The following is a 22,158-nucleotide window of genomic DNA, read 5'->3' as shown; positions in this document are numbered from 1 at the left end:
CAAAAAGCAGAGAAACTATGTATAGAAACTTTGCACAAATGGTTGGAATGTTAAACCAGGACTTGGGAAACCCAGTCTTTGTTCAGCTGAAGTTTATTGGGTGACAGCAGGCCAGTCACTGGCACTCAAGCTACTCTGGGTTATTGTGTAGATAAAATGGAGAGCAGCAGGATTATGCAAAGTGCCTCTGTCTCCTTCCAGAAAATGATGGGAGATAAATGAAAATGTGAGAGTTAGGAGGCTAATTTTGTGCACATCTCAAGTTATAAGGCAACAGGGCAGTGGGCACTTACCCTGAATAATTTATTGTGAAATTTAAAAAGTAACAAGAATCTTACAGTGCAACTCGATTAGTCTCTGCTAAGAAGTCCCACTGAATTCAGTGGGGTTTAGTCCCATGTTAAAAAAGACAGGATTGCAACCTAAGGAAGGTTTGTCAGATGTTGATAATAAAACCTTATTTACAGGTGGGGTGGCAAAATGTATTCTGCAGGTGCTTTTGTTCAAATGTGGCAGTCTTATCTTGTGTGTTAGAAAAGGAATAAAATAAAGAATGCGTGGCAGCAAAGCTTCGCTGTGATTTGATTTACAACAGTGGTCTGAATCTCGCTATGTGACATTTATACGAAATATATATTCCCCCCCACCCCCAAAACCTGTATCCTTTATTGCTGGCGGTCACTCAGCGCATACGCAGGAGCACGGTCGCTAGTCACATCACACCCCAGGCCAAGCAACGATCAGAAGAAGCAAGTCCACAAGAAACTGCTTTTTGCTCGACACCGATCTTTCATTTTCAGCACATCCCGTCCCATCCCGCCCTTCTTTTACAACTTCCCACCTTCGCCAGTGGGTGGCTCCCAGTTTGATGTCATTTCCCGTTGAGATCCCCCCCCCCCCTTCCCCGCTGCCTCCCCCTCCAGCTTGAGCCGGAAAATGAAGCAATACTCCGGCTGGATGTTTTTCTCAGGCTTTGGGAGGAGACGGTTCTTTTATTGATCTCCGGCGAGCTTTGACCGACTCCCCTGCCTCCGGGGCCTTCTCCTTGATTTGCACTTTTTAAATAATTTGTATCCAGCTTAGAAGTGAACCAGCTCTCATCCTATTAGCCGCGGAGAGCCCTCGATCGCATTCCAGGGAGGATTCAGTTGGGGGGGGGTCAGGGGAATGATGTCCAATGACACGAGCGAGAGGCCCCCCAACCCTGAGCCGCCCCCCGCGACTGTCTATGTCCTAGTGGAGGATCTACGCTCGACTGACGCCCTCCAGCTGCTCAGGTGAGTTCGAAGGCAGGGCTCCCCCCTGCAGGGGTGCAGGTACGACGGGGTGGATATGGGGCGGGACTGAGGATGAAGCGGATGGGTGTGAGTTGGTGTAGCCGTATTAGTACTAGGAGAGGACGGGGTGGGGGCTGTTGTATGTGTGAATGACATCCCAGTGTATATTTACACGACTGAATCCTTGTGCAAGAAGGGCGGAGATCCATAAGCTTTTTTTTGTTCAAACTTCTTGAGGCACATGGACAAGATCTTGGGGAGTACCTTGTATGTGCTGATCTGCTGTCAAAAGGTCGGCCTGTGTGTGCAGTCAATTGAAAGGGTGTTCTTATACACAGAAATAATGTGTCAAAGAGTAGCAACATGGGGAAGGATGTAGAGCACTGAATGCAGAGTCAGGACTTCTGATTATTTCTTCTCCCGTTCTTGCCTCAACCAAAACCAAAAAAACAAAAAAACAGGAAGAGGAATGTTGTCTTTTGGTTAGGGAAATAAAAGAGGAGGTTCTTTGAGATGTCTGTGCTCCAGTACTAGCTTCCTTATAGTTTTCTACATCTTTACTAATTGTACGACTTTAATCTATACTTAATTCTTTGTAACGTGCAGAATATTACTTTGGGTGTTGCTTTGTTTCTGCCATCTCTGGATTTAGTAGCAGAAGCCTGGGACATGGGAAGCAGTAACAGTGGTGAGAGAGGAAAAGGTGTCTCTGAACATGCACTAAGTGTATTTCTCTTGCCACTCTTTGCTTATACAGTTGCACCTGCAATGCATGGCTTCAAGAGGGTTGGCCATCATCTTAAGTAAGATGAATCATACCAAGAATATCCAAATTCTTCAGGGAATAGGAAATCCCCTAAAATAGAGATCCTGGCTGGGCAGGGACTTGAATCTTGGAACAGAGACACAAAAGCCCAGGCTTTCCCAGTTGCTAGTGTTTTTCCAGCCCCGCACTTTGAATTTGCAGAAAACAACAAAATGATATCTCTGCATTTAGGCTGGTGGAAATGATGGTTGTGGAAGAAAAGTGATTCAGTTTCCTTCAGTTTTGCTGACAGAAGTGTCTCCCTGTGTGTGCAGTTTTCACTTCTTGTTTTTTTTACTTTTTTAAAAATTCTGCTGATGTCAACTTTTACCTGAATCTCTGAGTACTAGTCTTGTGCTGTCTTGCACTGAGTACAAACCTTGGACTAATTTTAAAATCCCCTCCTTCTCCAAAGGCTCTCTGTCTCTGGGAAAAAAAAGCTGGACTTTTGCTGAGATATGCTGTCTTGGTGTACTTGGGTTTGAAAAACACACACCCATAGATTAAGGATTAGGGAGATACGATTTCTCTGTTCTAACAATAGTTCTATCAGTGGTCTATAATGATTAAAGCAAGAGAGCTAAATTTATCTGGAAGAGACAGAAACAGTTGTATTCTATCCCTTGGCTTTCTAATCTCAGGTCAAACATCTCCAAATAAGCCCCAGTAGTTTACACACACTCCTTGAACTGTAGCTGCATGGATGGGGAAATTATGGACTTGAATGTGTAAATTCATGGCATGATACGAGTAGATATTGATGTGGACCTATGATACCTGAAAGCTGGTATGGACCTCAGAAACTGGGTTCACTTCTGGCTTAGGCATAGCATGCCAATGCATGCATGTTTAGACCAAAAAAAAGTCTTAAGATTGCCTGGGGAACTCTAGGAGTTACAGACTATTTTTCTGTCTAGGCCTGCATAGAATATGTGATTAGTATATAGCTACTGATGAGACATTTTCCCAGCCTCAGTTTTATCCATCTGCAAAATGGAGATAATACCGTATTCAATCATATTTGATATCATCATTTCCTCTAATAGCAAACTTAAGGCACAATTTTATGCAAGTTTAGACAGCAAGCTTTTTCTGTCTAAACTTGTACAGGATTGTGCCCTTAAGTGGTCCAAATACCTATAGATGGGAAAGGAGATGGGGCTTCCCCTAAATAAGGTACACTTTTGGAATCCCCATGGTAGGCCAAAGTATCGATGTTGGAAAAGTGAAAAATACAGAGGTATCACTTGAGGGAGAAAAAGAAAGAAGAGGTGGGAGGAGGCAGGAAGAGGAACAAGCTCCACTGAACACACTGGGATGTCCTTCTGAATAAATAGGACCGGAAACTCTGCATGGCTGCCATCCTACACATACTTGCTTGGAAGCAAAGTCCCAGTCAATATTTAACAACTTCACATCAAATATGAAAAGGATATCCAAAAACCCAGTCCCCTGTATGTTTGGATGAGAGGAAGTCCTGCAAGTTCAGTGTGGCTTATTCATAAGCAAGTGTTTATGACTGCAGCTCTAAAGATTCAGCTGTATGCAGCACTACTGGTACAACATAAGCATACTGGTAATAATTACCAGTGCAATTCCCTTATTTACAAGTAAGCCTCACTCAGCTTAATGGGACTTAGCCCAAGGTAAGTAAGTATAGCAGTGCAGCCTAAAATAGTTATATAAAATAAAATACTGTATCCAACTGTACTCTTCTTCTTAATAATAATAATAATCAATAAGCCCCCATTACATTATTGCTTCCCAGATTTCCCTGCAAAGTTTGTAAATTATTTCTCTAGCCCAGGGTGCTTCGCTGGCGTATCCCTGTATGAATAACGTTGCCTCGGCAAGAAAAAAAATTCCCTTAAGAAGAGGAATCCAGGCGTGGCCCTTTTAAGGAGGTTCCCCATGGAGACTGGAACGAGGGAGTGCCTTCGAGGGAGCGGGGGCTAGAACGGGGGCTCAGTGCTGCCCCCTGGCCGCAACGCTGAGCAGCGCCGAGCAGTGCCTTCCCTCGGCTCTAAGCGTGTCATCCTTCCTCCGTGGGCGCGCTATTAATAGCTCCAAAACAAGGGCGCGTTTGTGGATGCGGCGCGGAGATTGCGTTTTTGTCGCATGGAGCGGGGCTCTTGGCTCACTTTGTGGAAAAGCAGATCGGGGTTCTGGCGCGCGGGTGGCTTCGGGTTTCCCTCTGCTCCGCTGCGCCTCACGCCACTCAGTGATGCCGGGTTCAAAACGCTTTTCCAAAATGGCCTGCTCCAGGAAATGCAGCAAGCGCTTTGCAGAGGCCTAACGTGCGGCAGGAAACTGGGGGCGCGCTTGGATCTCCGCGCGAGCCGAGCGGCCAGGAGGGTAGCCTGGGGTGCAAAGCCGTCCCCGCCCCGCCGCCCCGCCCCACTCCACTCCACTCTACTCCACGCCGCCTCCCCCCCGCTTGCCCGGAGCCCGGTTGCGGGCCAGGCAGGCTGGCCTGCGCGCGCACGCAGCAGGCAAACTAGGAAAAGTGGCTGGCTGGAGTGGAGGAGGAGGTGAGCGAGAGCTGGGCCCGATCATTAGGAAACTTCTTTCCCTCCATATCCGTCAGAAGAAATCGGAGAAGTAATACTCCGAGTTCAGGAGTTGTGGGTTGGGTTTCTCTTTCAAATTCTTTCTCAGCTCTCTGCCCTACACGCGCAGAAATTAATATGCGAAATGCTGTAGAGCAAACGACGTATTGTGAATCTTTGGATTTTATTTCTGTCTAATATCCGATTTATTTTTAGCGTGTGTCCCTCGATTCTTTAGCTAACATTTTTTCCCTTCAGAGGAAGATCCATTCATTTCAACCGACGTAAATGCTTCCTGGGATTGTGCCTTGGTAGTTTTACCGATCAGGAAGGCACGTGCCGGAGAAGGCTGCCAAAGGAGCACATCAGGAGAACATACGCGAAGCCTTTCAACTTCTGTAGAATGCTGTATAATGGTGGCTTTTGCTATTATTGTGCCAGTTCACTTGTTACAGAATTTAAGCCAGTTAATGGATTGATTGATTGATTGATTGATTGATTGGATTTATATCCTGTCCCATTAGCCAGAAAGACTCATAAGTTGGCTGAGGTGCTTGTTACCAAAACCTCAACATAGATGATATGATGTCATTTTCTGAGCTGCTGAAGGAAGTCTTGTGCTGGATCAACAACAGCCTAACCCATCTTGGCTGAAGATGCAGAGCCTTGTAGTACAGTTCTTACTGAGGGGACCAGATTAGAGAAGGCTGATCAGCAACAGTGAACAAATCCACATGACCATTTATTGCAAGAAACAAAAGCTGCCTTTAATACTTTTTTCATTCTTTGTTGGCAGCAATGATCATGCTGTAAAAAAATAATACTAAACACTGTGATGACTTCATTGATACCAATGACAGCTTGCATATTTAAACCATATTGTGGTTAGTGAATGTGAATAATGAATTTTTGTTTCAAAAATTGTATGTGTGATCATCGGCACAATTAACTTGTGGCAGGTGTCTCATTGAAAACAATATGTCAATTCCTGGTAAGAGTTTTTTGGATTAGCATATTACGGGAGTTTGTTGGATTCTCGGGTGTGCTCATATATTTGTTTTCATGTCTACATCTGTGCCAGAGAGGTAACCATGTTGGATTAGCATGTTCGAAGTTTGCATCAGAGTTCATTAAGTATTTCATACTTTTTGCATCTCTGGAATGAACTTTATAGATTAAGCACTAACATGGTGGGTTGCCATATGTGTGAATGCTATGTTAGGGAGACTGTAAACAGATGTTTTCAAAGGATGTAGGAGAGGTTGTGAAAGAACTGTGTTGCTGACTTGTTTGGAATATCAAGCTTCAAGGCTGCATTCAGGCTGGGCTAAATACTGTGGCAGCTGGGACTGCAACTTTGGAGTATCCACCATTTGCCCTTACAGCTGGTGTGGTTCTTTCCATGCTGACTGCAGCTCCCAAGTTGAAAGACCGACTCAGAGCTGGCATGAGCTTGGGGTGGCCTAGGAAAGGGAAGGACAGTCATACCAAGAGGAATCCTGGCTGTGTCTCAGCTCCTCCTCCTCATGAGTGGGGGTAAAACATTTAGAGTGCAATCCTGTTTGGCCTCACCTTCAGTGCATATAACCTTCTGATCTCAGAGATGTACAAACATCCAACATACGGTGCAGAATGTGATGCTGATTCTCATCACTGCCAAGCCTCACACCCTGTATTTCTCCTAGATGGCCAGTTTTGGCTGCTTAGATGATGTAGGAGGGAGGCAGGCTGGGTGTCCTTTGAATACAACATAGACTGTCAGCCCCAGCGAATAGGACCAGAGTGGAAAAGTAATGGGTTGCTGAAGGCCCTGATTTCATGACTGAGCTGAGATCTTGAACTGGAGAAATCAGTCTCACATCTGATGTGCTTTTTAATTGCTATACTATGCCTGCTTTCTCAAAGAAAGTAAATAAATGGATGAGCTTTTGCGGCCAACCACACAGACCTGTATGCTACAGACTATATTTTTCTAGGAGCCCATTAGGCACTGCTACCTTGTGCTAGCAGGACTTGTTGGTAAGAGATGAGAAAGACAGATAAATCTAGATCTAGATACCGAGTATGGGCATGTGTATAGGGCTATGTTTGGTTTGTCCTTCTGCGATGCACAAACTTGGGGTATTGGTGAAGCCCATTGATAAGGTGTTTCTGTAAGGAACTGGAGTTTTGGTTTCCTGTGCTAGATTGACAGATGGGTATTGTGTATCGCTGAAATTAATTGCATGGTTCAGTCAGTGAATCCTCTGAAGGTAGTCTGTGACTAACAACTTCATATGCACAGTATGACTAAGTGTAATTCATCTCATTTGATAGTCTTTCAGTTTCATATTCCAGCAAAGCACGGGACCTGCAACAAAATGTTGCAGTGTGGAGGATTAGGATCTCAGCCAGCCATGCCCCTTTCAAGGGAGGATCCTACATTTCATTCCCCCTTCTTTTAGCAGCCTTCGGGCATTCTGTGACCACAGAGCATACTTAGTCTTCTTTGGGTTGTTTTTGGACCTGTCCCCACTTAGGAATTTCCCACCTAATTTCAAGTTTTCCAAGCAGTCTCAGACCAAATTTTAATTTCTGCTGTGCAAGAGACAGATATTTTCTGTGTTGTAAACAAGCCAGGAGTTAGAAGCCAGGAGTTCTAAGCATTGTTTGCATGTTACTAAAAAGTAAGTTTTTGAGTTTTGAATTGGTTTGTGATATTTAAAAAATTAATGTCTTCTGTAATCATGTGCCAGAGTAATACTTCCTAAGTGTAGGCATGTTTTATTTAAGCTGTTAATTTTTCCAGAAATGTTAATTTTTCAAGAAATGTACATTCAGTTCTTTGGTGTAATACATTCTTCTGGATGCCCTGGATAGGAACCATAAATATTGGTGCAGCTGTCTTCTTTTGGTCTTTGTTTTGGCTTTTACAGCTTTTCTCCCCCAGTCCCTTTTACTATTGTTGGTGTGGCGCAGGCCACATGGCATGTACAGCTCTGATATCTTGCCCCCACTTTTCCATTAGTGTTTGCCACCTTAGGCCCATACTGCACCCTATCTCATGGGAAGGTTGGCCCTAACAGAAACAAAACGTAGGGGTGTCCTAGTTTGGCGACAGTGGCTGGAGTTGCAGTGTGAGTGTTATGATGCCAAGTAGGTGAGAGGCCATTGCAAACCCAATAGCTGTTTTTATACATAAGGACAAGTCATGGCAGGAATGGCATGTAGTTGTGTGTGAATACCAGAAGCAGGGTGAAACATGGAGTGTTTGGTTACTGTGGATCACCATGGAGAACTGACATGGTGTGTTCTAAGGTGTCCACATTTCAGCATGGCTTCTTGTGAGTTGTGAAGTGGTCATGCACACTTTCCCTGTTTTGACCAGCGAGCTCAGCAGGAAGAGAGGCCATTTTCTGCTGCCCTGTTTACCTAGCAGCACCTGAGTTGCTGGCAGAGAGGGCCCTGAAGGGCTGCCCCTGCACTCTCTGACTTTCCTCCCAGTGCACATTCCTGGCTGCCACACCACTGCCGTGTCCACTACTGGGCCAGTTGTCCACCTCATGTGCTACCTGGTTGCTTGCCCTCCTGCCCACCTCCTGGCTGGATTGTGTGCCCCAGACCCCACCTGGCTAGGCTGCTGAGATGTCTGCCTGCATGTTGCCTCATGAGGGCCCGCCTCTCACACAAGCTCGCCTGCTGTTCTCACGAGAGGCAAGGACTTGGGGACCCCATCAGAGCCTCACATGGGTGGCAGGCATGCATCCCCATCCAGAAATCCTTACACAAGAGGCAATCCCTTGTCATATTTGGACTACAAACCTGATTATTTCAGACAATTGGCCATGGTGGGTGTGGCTGATAGGACCTGTGATCCACATGAAGGTGAAGCAAGGGAAACAGTGTGTCAGAACTGAATCCTTTTGGGGTGTTTCTGATTCCTGGACTTCTTAGTGTTTTATATTGAATTGTCCGACGATCTGTTTCTAAATAGATGAACAGATCCTTATCTTTTATCAATGCCTTATCTTTTCTTCTTCACTTCCCCCGACTCCTGGGGGCCACATAATTACTTCAGAAGAGTAAATTAAGGGAATTGAATAACTCCACTCACTCTAGTCACTAAGATTGCCCTTAGTGATTATGCCACCTGGGAGAATTGGTGATGGTGGTGGCTGATACTCCTCTACTGAATTGAAAATCACCCTCTAATTCACTCCTGTGAAGTAAATACCTATCAATCTCACTATTGCCTACTTAATATATCTGATAGGGTTGGGGGGATAGGCAGTAGGTGAGCACATGTTTGCAAGCAGAATCTCCCAGCCCTCCCTGGAGATGCTCAGGACTGAAAACTCCTTGCCTGGAACCCTGGGGAGCTGCAGCTAGTCAGTTGTGTGGTCTGACACAGGCAGATTTTAAGCTTCCAAGATTTACTTTTTCAAAAAACACTTGAACCTCGAAGTCCACCAACTGGAGCTGGATGCTCAAGGCAGAAATATGCCTAGTGCAATTACAGGTTAGGGAACTGCGTCCACAGAGAGTTTCCACACACATTCTGATCCCCCTGCCATGATTTCAACAACATAATTGAGGAGTGGGGGGTTCCAACCAATTGCAAATCACATGGAGATGTGGCCGTAGTTCTTGATGTTCCAGCTAAGTGTGGAACATACATTAAAGAGCAAAATGGCCCAGTGGTTTGACTCTCCCTTGGAGAGCTTTTTGTGATGAAGTAGGCACTGTACTCTATGAAACTTCATCAGTTTTACATCTGATGAAGTGTACTCGGGTCCCCCAATGCCATAATACAGTTGTTATTCCTTTGGGTGCCGCTTTTTCATTTATTCATTCTTCGGCTTTGACTCTTAGAGCTGTGTACAATTTAGAAGATAACAGAGAGTAAATGTCAGAAATATGAAAAAGTAATAATTTGCAGAAGCATAAAAATCCAGCATAAAAATGCAGACAAAACAGTCTGGGCAGTTTTTTTTAAAAAAATCCTCTGACACTGGGAAGGAAAAAAACCCAAGATGGTGACAGGACAGTCTTTCTAGGAAGGGAGTTCTACAGAAAGAGTGCTACAGCTGAGAAAGCAGGTTTTTTTTTTTTTTTTTTAAATCAGCACCCTCCTACTGAGAATGGTGCGTGGGAAGTATGGGTCAGGGCTTCTGAAACGTCCCTTAATAATAGGTATATGAGGAAGCCCACGGTCCTTTTGGTACCCTATTCCAAGTCATTTAGGACCTTTATAGGTCAAAGCCAGCACTTTGTGCTAGGGAACTGAACAGGAACAGACTCCAAAAGTTCCATATGGCTGGATCCAGTCAATAATTATGTTTCTGTATAGAGGCTCATTGTACATTAGTTTTAAGGGACTCCAGGATTCCTGTCCTTTTCCCCATTGGTGTGTCTCCTGCACACTACAGTTTCTTTGATAATGGTGGTGAGTCATGCATAAACATGCAGCAGGCAGTAAGAGCACTGAGGCACAAGCAACAGTGCGGCTGAACCAGAAAGTCTCTGTTTCAAATCTTGACTTTGCCACAGTCTCACCAAGTTGCAGGTGAAGCAACTTCTGCCAAAGTCCAGGGCCCTGCAGCTGGGAGCGGGCGAATGACTACCCAGAGCGCAGGTGCAGCAGGGCAGTACCAGGAAATTTCATTTAATTCCTGGGGCATAATGGTGCTACATCATCATCATTATTGCATTGCATGTATATCCCACCTGTTTTTTCCTTTCGGGAGGAATCCAAAGCAGCTGAAAAGCTCAATTTTATTTTCACAACAACAGCCCTGTGAGGTAGGTTGGCTTGAGAACCTGTGACTGGCCCAGGGTCATTCAGGGAGCTTAACAGCTGAATGAGGACTAGAACCTAGACCTCCTAGGTGCCCAGTCTGGCACAGTTACTGCAACAGCACTCTGGCTCTTTAGTGAGGGAGAGATTTAAGTAGGTTGAAAAGGACAAACTGCACATGCTCATAACATTTTGTTTTTAAACCAGAGTTGGCAAGTAGTTTTATTGTTCTAGCATCTCAAGAATGTAGAAGGAGTTGTAAGAGACGGAAATATGGTTGCAGGGGGTTGTAAAAGACATCTGTTAGTTGTGTGCTTCACAGCTGAAGTTGCACCAAACTCTCTAAAGCCTCCCTCCCCCAGTAAGACCATTAAGTTCATGGTCTAGAATCGCTCAGCAGCACTGCTGTCCTGGGCCCCCACAGCTGCAAAATGCAATAATAATACTCAGCTCCATCCCAGGGCTCTTTCCAGAAATAGTTGTAAGTGATGTTCTTTGAACCCTTGCAATTAAATGCTGAGGGTTATTATTGGAAACACTCTTGATCATTATTTAATGTGAAGATACATTCATGGTAATGTTTAGGGATGCTGTACTTCAGCCAAAGCAGAAGGGTGTTTCACTGCATTGTGTCAGGATGGCAGCAAAATCTGATATTTCGTCCATTCTTCCAGGCTCAGGCTCAGGCTCCAGCACAACCATTTTTTTCTGGTTGTAAAATTCTGTATTGTCCCTTAGCAGTGAGAGTGTTTTTTCCACTTCGTCATATTTGGCACGCTAGAAGAGAAACTCTCTCCATTTTTAGCCGCTCACCTGTCGCACCGATCACACAGCTCCTCCTTTGTGGTTCAGGAACGTCCTCTTCACTCCTCTTTTGTTCTGTCTTAAATCTTTGGTTGCCAGTTTGGTGTGAGGTTTAACTTTTTTTTCTCCAGCTCTGTGCTTTGCTGGGATGAAGAGAAAGTAGTCAGCACCCCTCACGGCGACAGCTCCTTCTTCTCTGGCTCTGTTTTGGCTCTCCTCTGCATTCATGGATGCTGCCACTGGGCAGGTATCACTCATTTCTTCCAAATCTTGCAGTGGTCCTCAGCTGCTACTGAGATGCAAGACCAGTACTGGGGAGTATGACATAGATGTTGAATTATGGTGGGTGATGACTATTCGGAGTGCCCTGGTTTGGAAATGAGGCATCCTGTGGAAACTGGTGGATTCAGATAGCAAGCTTGCTACTACATAGAATGATGTACAGGAAAGCCATATGGTGGGAATCCAGGGGAGCTAAAATCCTAAGAATTATGGTACAGCTCAGAGGCCAACTATTCTAGCACTTTGTTCTCAACAGTATCTAGGAAGCTTATGGGGGGGGGGGTTCCCCCTTTCTCCTGTCCCTGGCATTTTTTAATTCAAGGTAGATTGTTCCTGAATGTGGAGGCCTCTGCATTGGCTATTGTCACTGCAAGCTTTTATTAGATGAATTCATGACAGGCAGGCTTAATCTGTTTTGAAAGTCATCTGAGCTATTGTTCTTGCATCTTGTGACAATGAGAGGAACACCATAAGTCTGTGAAGAAGAAAAAGGCCTGCTTTTCATGATAACTATTATTGGAATGTGCGCGCGCGCGCGCGCACACACACACACACACACACACAATCTCCTGTTTTAGTGTTCTGAGCAGACTGTCTCTGTCTCTTTCCACACTCTTCATAATCTTGCAAGCTTATGCTAAGTTTAAAAGGGCCAATATGTGGCTGTCCAGATATTGTTGAAATGAAGCTCCATGGCCAGCATAGCCAATGGTGAGGGGAGATGGGAGTTTCAGTTCAACAACTTCTAAAGGGCCCTGTGTTCTCCAGTGCCAGCTTTAATATCCTACTTTTTTAAAAAATCCCAATAGATGTCATTTTTGGGGTGACTTTATAACTGCAGGCAAAAGTGTAAGACTAAAAATAAGTGTGGCTGTTAAAATGCAAAATCCTAACAGTCTTTGTTCTGGCTGGAGTTTTGCCTCAGAGGGTTGCAATCATTATTGTCTGTTTTTAGCTGTCTTTTTAATATTTTTCTGCTTTTATGATATTTTTATTGTACTTTTATCATTTGTTTTTATGGACTATGTAAACCACCCAGAGAGTGTTGAAATGGAATTAATAATAATCAGCATAAGAATGGCTTTCAGCTGTTAGCAAACCCAGGTAAATTAACTTTTAATTCCTTCTGAGGCTGTGCAAACCAAAAACATTTTCATAACCAGTGCTTTTTTTGTCATAGAATGCACCGGAATGGAGTTCCGGCACCTTTTTTCGACAGATTTTCCAAGTTTTAAAAGTAACTTTTGAAAATTTGATGTTTGGTCCACGTGGATTCAAATCGCCCTGTAGCAGGTTGGCGGCAAAATCATTAAAATGGTGCATGCAGGCTGCTTGTGTGTCGAATCCAATGCATGCGTACTTCATCCGTGCTGGTTGTGATGGCGCTGCTCAGCTTGTGGCACTGCTCGGCTTGTGATTGGTCATGTTGTTGCGTGCTGAGTGCTTACTGCAGGCAGCAACCGTTATGTTTCGTTACACAACTGACATGTGTGGGTGTGTGTACAGTGATTGACTATGTGTGAAAGGTAAATATTTTCATGAGTTCCGGCACCGTTTTTCTTACAAAAAAAGCACTGTTCATAACAATGGCAAGTCTATGGACTTTTCTCTGCAAATCAGTGGCTTGGCCTATTAACATTAAAAATCTTACCAAAGTTTCAGCTTTCCCTCAATGGATTTTTGTTTTGTTTGCTGGAGGCTTTAGTTTAGAACTTTAGCTTTAAAATGAGACCAAGGTTATCTGAATCGAACCTTGCTTTGTGCCTTCTTTTCAGAGCTTTTTTTGCGGGCACAAAGTCACCCCATCAAGCTATTTCTGTGGTGCATTTGGTATGATGTTGCCTCCCCAATCATTTTCTTTTTATAAAAAAAGTAAAAGAAACTGAAATTTGGGGACATTTTGGACCAGGCACTTTCTTTCAATGTCGTAGAAGAATAAGTCAGTAGGACTTTTTTTTGGGGGGGGGGGCTCTCCCATACCAGGGGCATTCAAGAGACAGTTGAACATCCATTTATCAAGCATGATTTAACTTGTGGTCCTGCATTGAGCCCAGGGTTGAACTGGATGGCCCTATTGGTCCTTTCCAACTCTACTGTTTTGTGTTTCTATGAAATTACAGAACAGAATGTATACCTGGGGTACTAAAGGTACCCCATAATACAGGATGAAGGGTATATCAATCTGTTCCATCTTCATAACAAAGATATTTGCCCTCTCCATATCATCTCAAGATTTTTTCTGCATATTTCCCCACTGTGTATTCATACTTTTAGAGATGGGTTATCTTGAACATGGATATACACTGGGTTTATGTAATGTCAATAAAATACCTGTTGTCTTATTTTCACTCTCTTTCTGAAGATTGCCTTTTGAATTTGCCTTTTTTTGGGCTTCTCTGAGGTGATGGCATCAATGAACTTTCCAGTCTTTCAGATCAAAATGGACTAGTTGCTTGAAATCTAAAGCTTAAGAACTGGCTGCTTGTTCCAAATGGCATGTGAAATGCTCAGGGCCAACTCTCCTATAAAGCAAAGAGAAGCAATTGCCTCAGGCAGCAGCAGCTGAGGGGTGGTAAAAGGTTGGGACAGAGAGCTGTGTGCCACTCAGCCTGTCTGTGCCCCCTAAGTTAGCTAGGCTGAAAGTTCTTCATCTGGGATTCTGAGGGGTGGGGGGGTGGGATGACATAATGTTCTTCACCTCAGGTACCAAAATGTCTGGGGTCAACTCTGGAAATTCTGCCCTTCTTGCCACACCATTCATGGCCACTATCATCAGGCATTTGTCCTCTCAAACATGCTTGGTCCCAGTGCTGTTGGGCAGCACCTTTGCTTATGCTAACTAGCAAAGCACTTGTGGGTGGGGAATTGTGGTAGGTGCCCAGTTATGGAAGGAGAGGCCCCATCCTTCAGAGCTCCTTGTGACCTGCTTTCTCCAGCCACTCCTTGCCTGTATTGGCAGTGGCCATTTTGCTACTAACGTACGTGCTGCATATTTCCTATTATAAACATTCCATGAACAGGATAGGAGAGTAGGACAACCTGTTGCCTTCCTGACCTTTTGCCTGCAAATGAATGCCCTTTATCCCGCATTATAGGCTATGCTGCCTCCTTTGCCCATCCTTATGGTAGGGCGAGTAGCACATGCATACAGCCTCTCCCAGCTTCCCCTTTCATTGCCTAAGTTCCTTGTCTTTTCTGCCCACTCCCTTAAGCCCCCTACTGCTCGGTTTCCTCTTTTTCAGCCTGCTCTGGAGTGCTGTCTCACTGTCTCTCTTCGCTTTTACACATCTGTCCAGGGAAAGTTTCTCCCCATTCTTAGCCTGCCCCACAAAGCTACTCCTACTTTCCCCAAGGGCCTGTGGGAGATTTTTATTCCAGCCAAATGGAAAATCCATCCTTCCCTCCCAAAAGCTAAAAATGTGGGTGGCATTACGAGCAATTGGAATGTTTAGGAATCTTCCATGACGTCATATGGCCAATTGGTGTTTGAAGCCTTTATTTCCACAAGCACAGCAATGGTCGCCCTGGACATGGGAGACGAGGGCTCTAGACCCCACCTGGCCATGGAGCTCACTGGGTGACTTTGGGCCAGTTGCTGATTTTCAAAGTAGACAGTCTTTGGTTGGTGTGAGGATAAAATCAAGAACAGGATTGTGTAACCCTTTTGGGTTCCTTGCAAGAAAAAGATGTGGGACAAATATAAGAAAAACAAAAAAACAATAAAGCTGCATTAGTTTAGATCCAAAGCTGGGATTTCTTCTTTTTCATTCTGATGTGCATGACTCTGCATTTTGTAAAAGTATCCAGTATGTGGCAAATTCTGTAATCACCAAGTTACTTTCTTCTCTTGGAGGTTTCTCTAAAATCTGATAGACAAGGGATCTATTTCCAGCCTTTCCACAACTGAATTCTTCTGCCTTCTTATCTCTACATGGCTGCAGAATATCACAGAACAATGTTTATCTGAACATGCCCAACATGTTATCAAAGACCATCATGCTCTGATTAGTTTAATCAGAGCTGCAGTAGTTTTACACTAGTTAAAGGCAAAGTGATTTTTTTAGTATTGTGCCATTGTTACAATGTTCTGTTCCCTATAAAGAATCAATATAATTTCCTTAATAATATAAAATTTTGATGTTAAAAATCTCTTTGTTAAGTTGTATAAGCAGATCAAATTTCAGAAAAATCATATGTAGACTGACTGTTACAGCAGTTTAGAAATTGTCTCCAGAGGAGCAGCATTCTCTGCCTCTGACTGTTGTGAGAACTGCTGGTAAATAACTTATCCCTTATGCATGGTATTGGCGCGCGTGCACACACAGACACAAATCCATATTTCTGAAGCATCAGACACCTTTCCCCCCAAATTCAGAAATGTGAGATAAGTGGGTGGCCAGGTGGATTGATCTAGATCAGCAAAATAAAAAGCTTTGCATCTATTTCCTGAATATCATGTACAAATCTGACTCTTAAATCCTGTTTAGTTTGCAACTAAATAAAATTTTGTTAACATGGCTTCATTTCTGCATGCAGGGTTTATATCTCATGGACCCAGTTTGCATGTTTCAGTTGATGGTACTTGCTGGTGTTGCTGGGTACCATTGGCCTATTTTCCTGCCCAGGTACTGCTTGCTATATCATCTGAACCCCAGTGGTATGGTTTGTTCAAGGAGGAAACCATCCTCAGACAGGCATGGCAACTTTGATTGTGCAAACAGGCCTGTTTTTTCACTTAATATATTTTGCCCACTTTCCTTTGTTACCTCTAGAGGGAATATCTTTAAAATACTCCAGCACAGAGTCTCTCATCTGACTAATACCTACAGGAGCATGGCTGGCTGGGGAACATTAGAAATCGTAGGAATTTTTTAGTCCAGGCAGCCATAGGATTGTGTCCTTCATCTTTACATGACTGAAACATAAGAAAATCCTATTTACATATAGAAAACATTCTAGAAAAATAATGTTAAAATCATTTTTTAAATCTGTGCCATTATATTGTCCTTTAAGTATTTCATCTCTCTTGCTTGGCACAGCTCCCTCACTACACCAATGCAGAAAAACGGTCTTAGCTAGCCCCAGTCTTTGCAAATGAGAAGCAAAAACGGGAATTTCAGAACTTTTCAAAAGCTGGTAGTTAGACTGAACCAAACCACCACCTTTCTCATATTATAATCCCACCTTTTTCTTCTTGTGAGGAACCCAAAGTGGCTTGCATAGTAGTCTTCACAGCAACCTTGTAAGGTAGGTTTAGCTGAGTGTCAGCAGCAGGTCCAGAGTCACTCAGAGAGTTTCTTCATGGCCAGGTGAGGACCAGATCTGGGGTCTCCTGAATCCCAGTCCAGCAATCCAACTGCTACAAGTAAAATTAATGCCCGTGTTTGCCAATGTAAATCAGTGTGAGAGACCCATTAATCTGTTTTCATGAGACTGTAAGTGTACATTCAGCATTTTTCAGATGAAATTTAATTATAATTTATATTTAAAAACAAGAAATTTAGTATTTACTTAAGATTATTTTAAAAATCCAATGTTTAAAAACCTGGTTTTATTTTTTTGACCATTTTTAATCTGCTCAAGTGATTGGATGGCTGTGCTTAGTATAGGGTTTCAACCTGTTATCTTGCAGAATGAAAAAGCCTATGTTTACCCCACACTGTCATCATTTGAGATGTGTTGCACTTGAAGGAGGAGATTTCATTCTTGAGTCCTGAATCTGCATCACTGAGAGCCATCATCCAGTTGCACTTACAGAACAAGAAACAGAATTAATCTTGCAGCATAGCAAGCCCTTAGTGACAACATGTGTCTCGTCTGCTCCTGCAATTACTTTGCATGGCAAAAGAAACTGTATGTACAATATAGGTACAATGGAGCTGCCGCTTATTTACACAGACCAGCGCTATAGAAACTTCACACACAACTCTCGTACAGGCAGGTTTGTGTAGGTCTACTTTCGTGAGACTTCCTTCAGCTCGCAAACTGGGTTGCGGGTTGCCATGGTTGTGGCCTGACTCACTTTCGGCAGTATCCGTGGCCTGTCATACTTCAGTATGAGTGCCACAACTGTTACACGTGTGCTTATTCTGCCTTCCAAGGGTGATGTACATGATCTGTCCCCACAATCCCCAGTGAGATAGTGACTGGTCCAGTGTCACCAAGTGAGTGTCTGAACTGAATGGGGGTTTGAACCCGGGTCTCAGGAGTCCTCGTGCAGCACTGTAATTATCGCACCATACCGCCTGGCTATATTCAAGCTGCCCTTGCCCAGCCCATAACATTGTATCCACTTGGCTGTGTGAAACTCCCACAGCTTGTTCTCCCTAGATACTCAGGATAGGGCAAGAAGAACCTGCATGGCTGTTTATTCAGAGTGTGGAAATAATTGTGAGGTAAAAGAAGATGCCAAGGAAGTCCAGGGGTGTCTCACTAATGAAGTCTGCTTTATTTCCTGAAGTATCTGTAGTGACTAACTACACTACGGGTTGGGGTCAACAATTAAAGGTTAACAATTAATAGGCATCCACTCTCAGGAAACAAGATGAAACACAATGGCAGCAGATAACAAAAACAGAAGTCGTCCTCCACCCCAAAAGTAGGCAGATGGGTGGTGAAACAGGATATGGCTCCTTTGCGGCACCAGCAAGACGAGCAAAATGAAAACCAGCATTCAGTTCAATCCCAGAAGCTTCTGTAAAAGGCCATGTTTTTCGCCTGGTGTTGGAGGCCGTAAGGATTGAACCACAATCCTGCTGAACTTCAATTGGTAGGGAAACAGAGCAGGCCCCTGATCCTGAGTCTCCTGGCATACATGAAAAGGAGATCCTTAAGGTACTCAGTGCCCCAAGACATGAGTGGTTTTCCAAATAAGAACTTGAGAGCAGAACCTGCTAACTAGTGATACTTGAGCAGGCCCATAAGAATGTAATCTTACTAACCTGATCCAGTCTAGTGGTGCCACTTTTTATCAATTTAAAAATGTGGGCACTTTTGAAGGGCACCACCATTGTGCCCTAGTATTCAAGCAAGCAGAGTTTGAAGGTTCTTAGGATGTGCATGATTATGGCAAGCCTACTTTCTCCAGGAATGGGCATGGTTGGTTTACTGGATGAGACTGATAAGTTCTGTGTCCTGCTATAGAGAGAGGGGCTTGGAGGGGTTGAGTCGCCGGGGATAACAGCCCTTGCAGTTCAAAAAGTCATTGTGACTCAGTCCTTATGTGCTTCTTCAAACAGCCTCAACTCTTTGCTCCCAGAGTCTGGTATCGTGGCCGACATTGACTTGGAAAATATCCTCTCACTGAACAGTGACAGCTTCTACGAACTCAAGAGCCAACCCATTGGTGTCAGGTAGGAATGCAAGATGGTAGCCATCTTGGAACTATTTTGTCAACCTGGGACTTCTCTGCATACCAGTTACCTGGTGATGGGGAGGTGCTTAGAATATTCCAGCTTCAGATGGGCTTCGTTGCATGATTTTGCTCAGTGATTTCCTCTTGTTTCTATGCAAGTTAGTAAGTAACAAAAGGATGATTTTCTCTCCAGTATGTCAAATATGAGATGGATTGATTTTATAACAGAAACTGCTGCCTTGAACTCAGAAGAACTGAGCTGGGTTGTCAAGGGCAGGACATTTTGAAGGGCGTTCATTCATATGGTTGCTTTAAGTTGGAGATTACTCGATGGTACATAATAACATGTTTTATCACATTCCTCTATAAAATATTTACCTAGTTTGTCTGTTCTGTGCTTCAAAGATGGTAGATGTAGCAACTAGTGCCTCGGTGTAGGGTTTTTCAGGCCTCAAAATATTTGCAGTCTTTCTGTTGCCCCTCATTGGTGCAATCCTATACGTATTTAGACAGCTCCTAGCATCCTTCCAACCAGTCATGTTGGCTGGAGCATGCTGGGCATTGTCGGAGGTTTTTTCCAGCTTAAACGCCCATGGAATTCCAGCCTTAGATAGGCCCTTTGCTTCTACTCGGAGGCCCCAGACCTGTATTCCATTTGATGGCTGTAGCCAAATGGAAAATGAAAGAGGTGAGGTGAGAGATTCAGTCGTGGTTTCCCTTAGCAGAGATGACGCGTACGTGTTGCACACAAGTAGAATTCAGAAATTGCATGACACTTCCATTGTCTCAGCAAACCTCATGAGGCTCGAAAGCTTACATTTTTTGAATTGGAGGGGACCTTCGGTTTAATTTGAGAATTCCCAGGCATTTCCCCCCAGCAAAGTAAGGTAAATACTGATTTTTCGTCAAGGTCTAAAATGCTCAGGGGAAGACTTGTGGTGACTTTGGAACCTGGATATTTTCCTAGCAGTTAGGATTCGAATCTGGTTCTTCATTTGCTTATCCATGCCTTATCCCTGTCATGCTCTGTTTCTGTCTGAGTCTTTCTGTAGCAAGCTCGTTCAGAGTATGGTGTGGCAGATAACACCTTGATATATTTTTTTCAAAGGAAGGAGCTGTCCCAGATTGCAGGGCACTGATTCCGCTGCAGGTTGCTGCGAACCTAGGCCCGTAGACAGGATATGGATGCTGCTGGTTGTTCTCTGAGCCATGTGAAACTTTGGACTTGCTAAGGCAGTCAGTCCTCCCATGCAGTGCAAACAAGGGAAAGGGAAGCAAACAACACAAGGGGAAATCCCATTCTCTCTGAATTCATTGCTGGCTGCTACATCCAGCCTCCTAAAGCACAAGACCTGCTACCAGAGTGGGCAACTTGCAGACCTCCAAATGTTTTAGTCTATACCTCTTGACAGCCTAAGCTGACAGAGGTAATACTGTAGGAACTGGGGGATCATAGGCCGAAACATCTGGCTTTGCCCACCCCAGTGCTCCTAGGTTCTCTGCCCTCGTTTCCCTGTGAAAGAGTATTCTCTAAACATTGAGAGGTCGTTGAGGCTCCATCGGTGCGGGTGTTCAAGGATAGGCTGGATGTGCACATGGTGGGCATGTCATGAGCTGAGCCGGCTGGTGCCGGAGGTCAGACTAGATGGCCCGGGAGGTCCCTTCTGACTCGCTCTGTTTCTATGTTTCTAAATTTAGAGTGAAGGCCTGCTTTCCTGTTGCCCATTTATCACACCTGAAATTTTTGGCTTTAGCAAAGCGTGGGAAAGGTCTTCTCCAAGCATCCTGGCTGGGAATGATTGTTGTTGGAGCCCAACATGTCTGGGGGAGTGGCGGGGTGGGGGGACCAGGGTGGCTCCAAAGTTCATTGGGCCAGTCACTGTCTCCCAGGCTGCCCTACCTCATAGGGCTCTTCTGAGGATAAAATGGAGGGTGGGGAAAGGGGCAACAGCCATGCATACCAGTTGGAGTGTCTTTGAGGAAAGGCAGGGAAAAGACCTCCCTCCCATTGGTGCCTCTTCCAAGCATGACCAGTGGGTCTCACAGAGTATCTTCCTTCACTCCCCATAGCCATCCCCTATGGCTATCAGACTCCTTCATGGATCACTGCCTTGTCATGGCAAAGGGGCTTGCATAGCTCAATGAAGCTATGAGCTATGCCATGCAGGGCCACCCAAGACAGACAAGTCATAGCAGAGAGCTCTGACAAAACGTGATCCACTGGAGAAGGAAATGGCAACCCACTCTACTATCTTTGCCATAAAACCCCCATGGACAGTACCAAAAGGCAAAAAGATATGACGCCGGAAGATGAGTCCCTCAGGTCGGAAGGTGTCCAATATGCTACTGGGGAAGAGTGGAGAGCTAGTACTAGTAGCACCAGAAAGAATGAAACGACTGGATCAAAGCTGAAAGGACTCTCAGTTGCAGATGTATCTGGTGGTGAAAGGAGAGTCTGATGCTGCAAAGATCTATACTCCATAGGAACCTGGAATGTAAGATCCATGAATCAAGGCAAGCTGGATGTGGTCAAACAAGAGATGACAAGACTGAACATCGACATCTTAGGAATCAGTAAACTAAAATGGACAGGAATGGGTGAATTTAATTCAGATGACCATCAGGTGTACTACTGCGGGCAAGAATCCCTCAGAAGAAATGGAGTAGCCTTCATAGCCAATAAAAGAGTGGGAAAAGCAGTACTGGGATACAATCTCCAAAATGACAGAATGATCTCAGTTCGAATCCAAGACAAACCATTCAACATCACAGTAGTCCAAGTCTATGCCCCAACCACTGGTGCTGAAGAGGCTGAAGTTGACCGGTTCTATGAAGGCCTACAACACCTTCTGGAATTAACACCAAAAAATGATGTCCTTATCATCCTGGGGGATTGGAATGCTAAAATAGGAAGCCAAAAGATAACCAGAATAACAGGCAAGTTTGGTCTTGGAGTACAAAATGAAGCAGGGCACAGGCTGGTAGAATTTTGCCAAGAGAATACGATGGTCATAGCAAACACTCTTTTCCAACAACCCAAGCGACGACTCTACACATGGACATCACCAGACGGTCAGCACAGAAATCAGATTGACTATGTGCTCTGCAGCCAAAGATGGAGAAGCTCTATACAGTCAGTAAAAACTAGACCAGGAGCTGACTGTGGCTCAGATCATGAGCTTCTTATTGCAAAATTTAGGCTTAAATGGAAGAAAGTAGGGAAAAGCACTAGGCCATTCAGGTATGACCTAAATCATATCCCTGATGAATATACAGTAGAGGTGACAAATAGATTTAAGGAATTAGATCTG

The 22,158-nt window shown here is 44.3% G+C and overlaps 1 protein-coding gene and 1 long non-coding RNA gene across 3 annotated transcripts; both read left to right on the top strand.

The window, feature by feature from the left end:
• The first annotated feature begins 904 nt into the window (after window positions 1-904).
• LOC123024130 (transcription factor E3-like) lies at window positions 905-19,187 on the top strand. Of its 2 annotated transcripts, XM_044431504.1 has the most exons (3): window positions 905-1,277; window positions 11,343-11,458; window positions 18,732-19,187. In XM_044431504.1, the coding sequence occupies exons 1-3, from the start codon at window positions 1,168-1,170 to the stop codon at window positions 18,797-18,799; spliced, it is 294 nt and encodes a 97-aa protein (XP_044287439.1). In that variant the 5' UTR covers window positions 905-1,167; the 3' UTR covers window positions 18,800-19,187. The 2 variants fall into 2 exon arrangements, with proteins under 2 accessions (XP_044287439.1, XP_044287440.1); XM_044431505.1 differs by lacking the exon at window positions 11,343-11,458.
• Window positions 4,543-7,516, top strand: LOC123024132. The gene is made up of 2 exons (XR_006414862.1): window positions 4,543-4,613; window positions 4,890-7,516. It is a non-coding gene; the product is annotated as an uncharacterized LOC123024132 (long non-coding RNA).
• Window positions 19,188-22,158: the final 2,971 nt, after the last annotated feature.

The sequence above is a fragment of the Varanus komodoensis genome, unplaced genomic scaffold (genome assembly GCF_004798865.1).
Source record: "Varanus komodoensis strain SLA01 unplaced genomic scaffold, ASM479886v1 scaffold22, whole genome shotgun sequence".
Lineage (NCBI taxonomy): Eukaryota > Metazoa > Chordata > Lepidosauria > Squamata > Varanidae > Varanus > Varanus komodoensis.
Note: the sequence above shows the minus strand (reverse complement) of the source record. Positions and strands in the feature narration are given on the sequence as shown.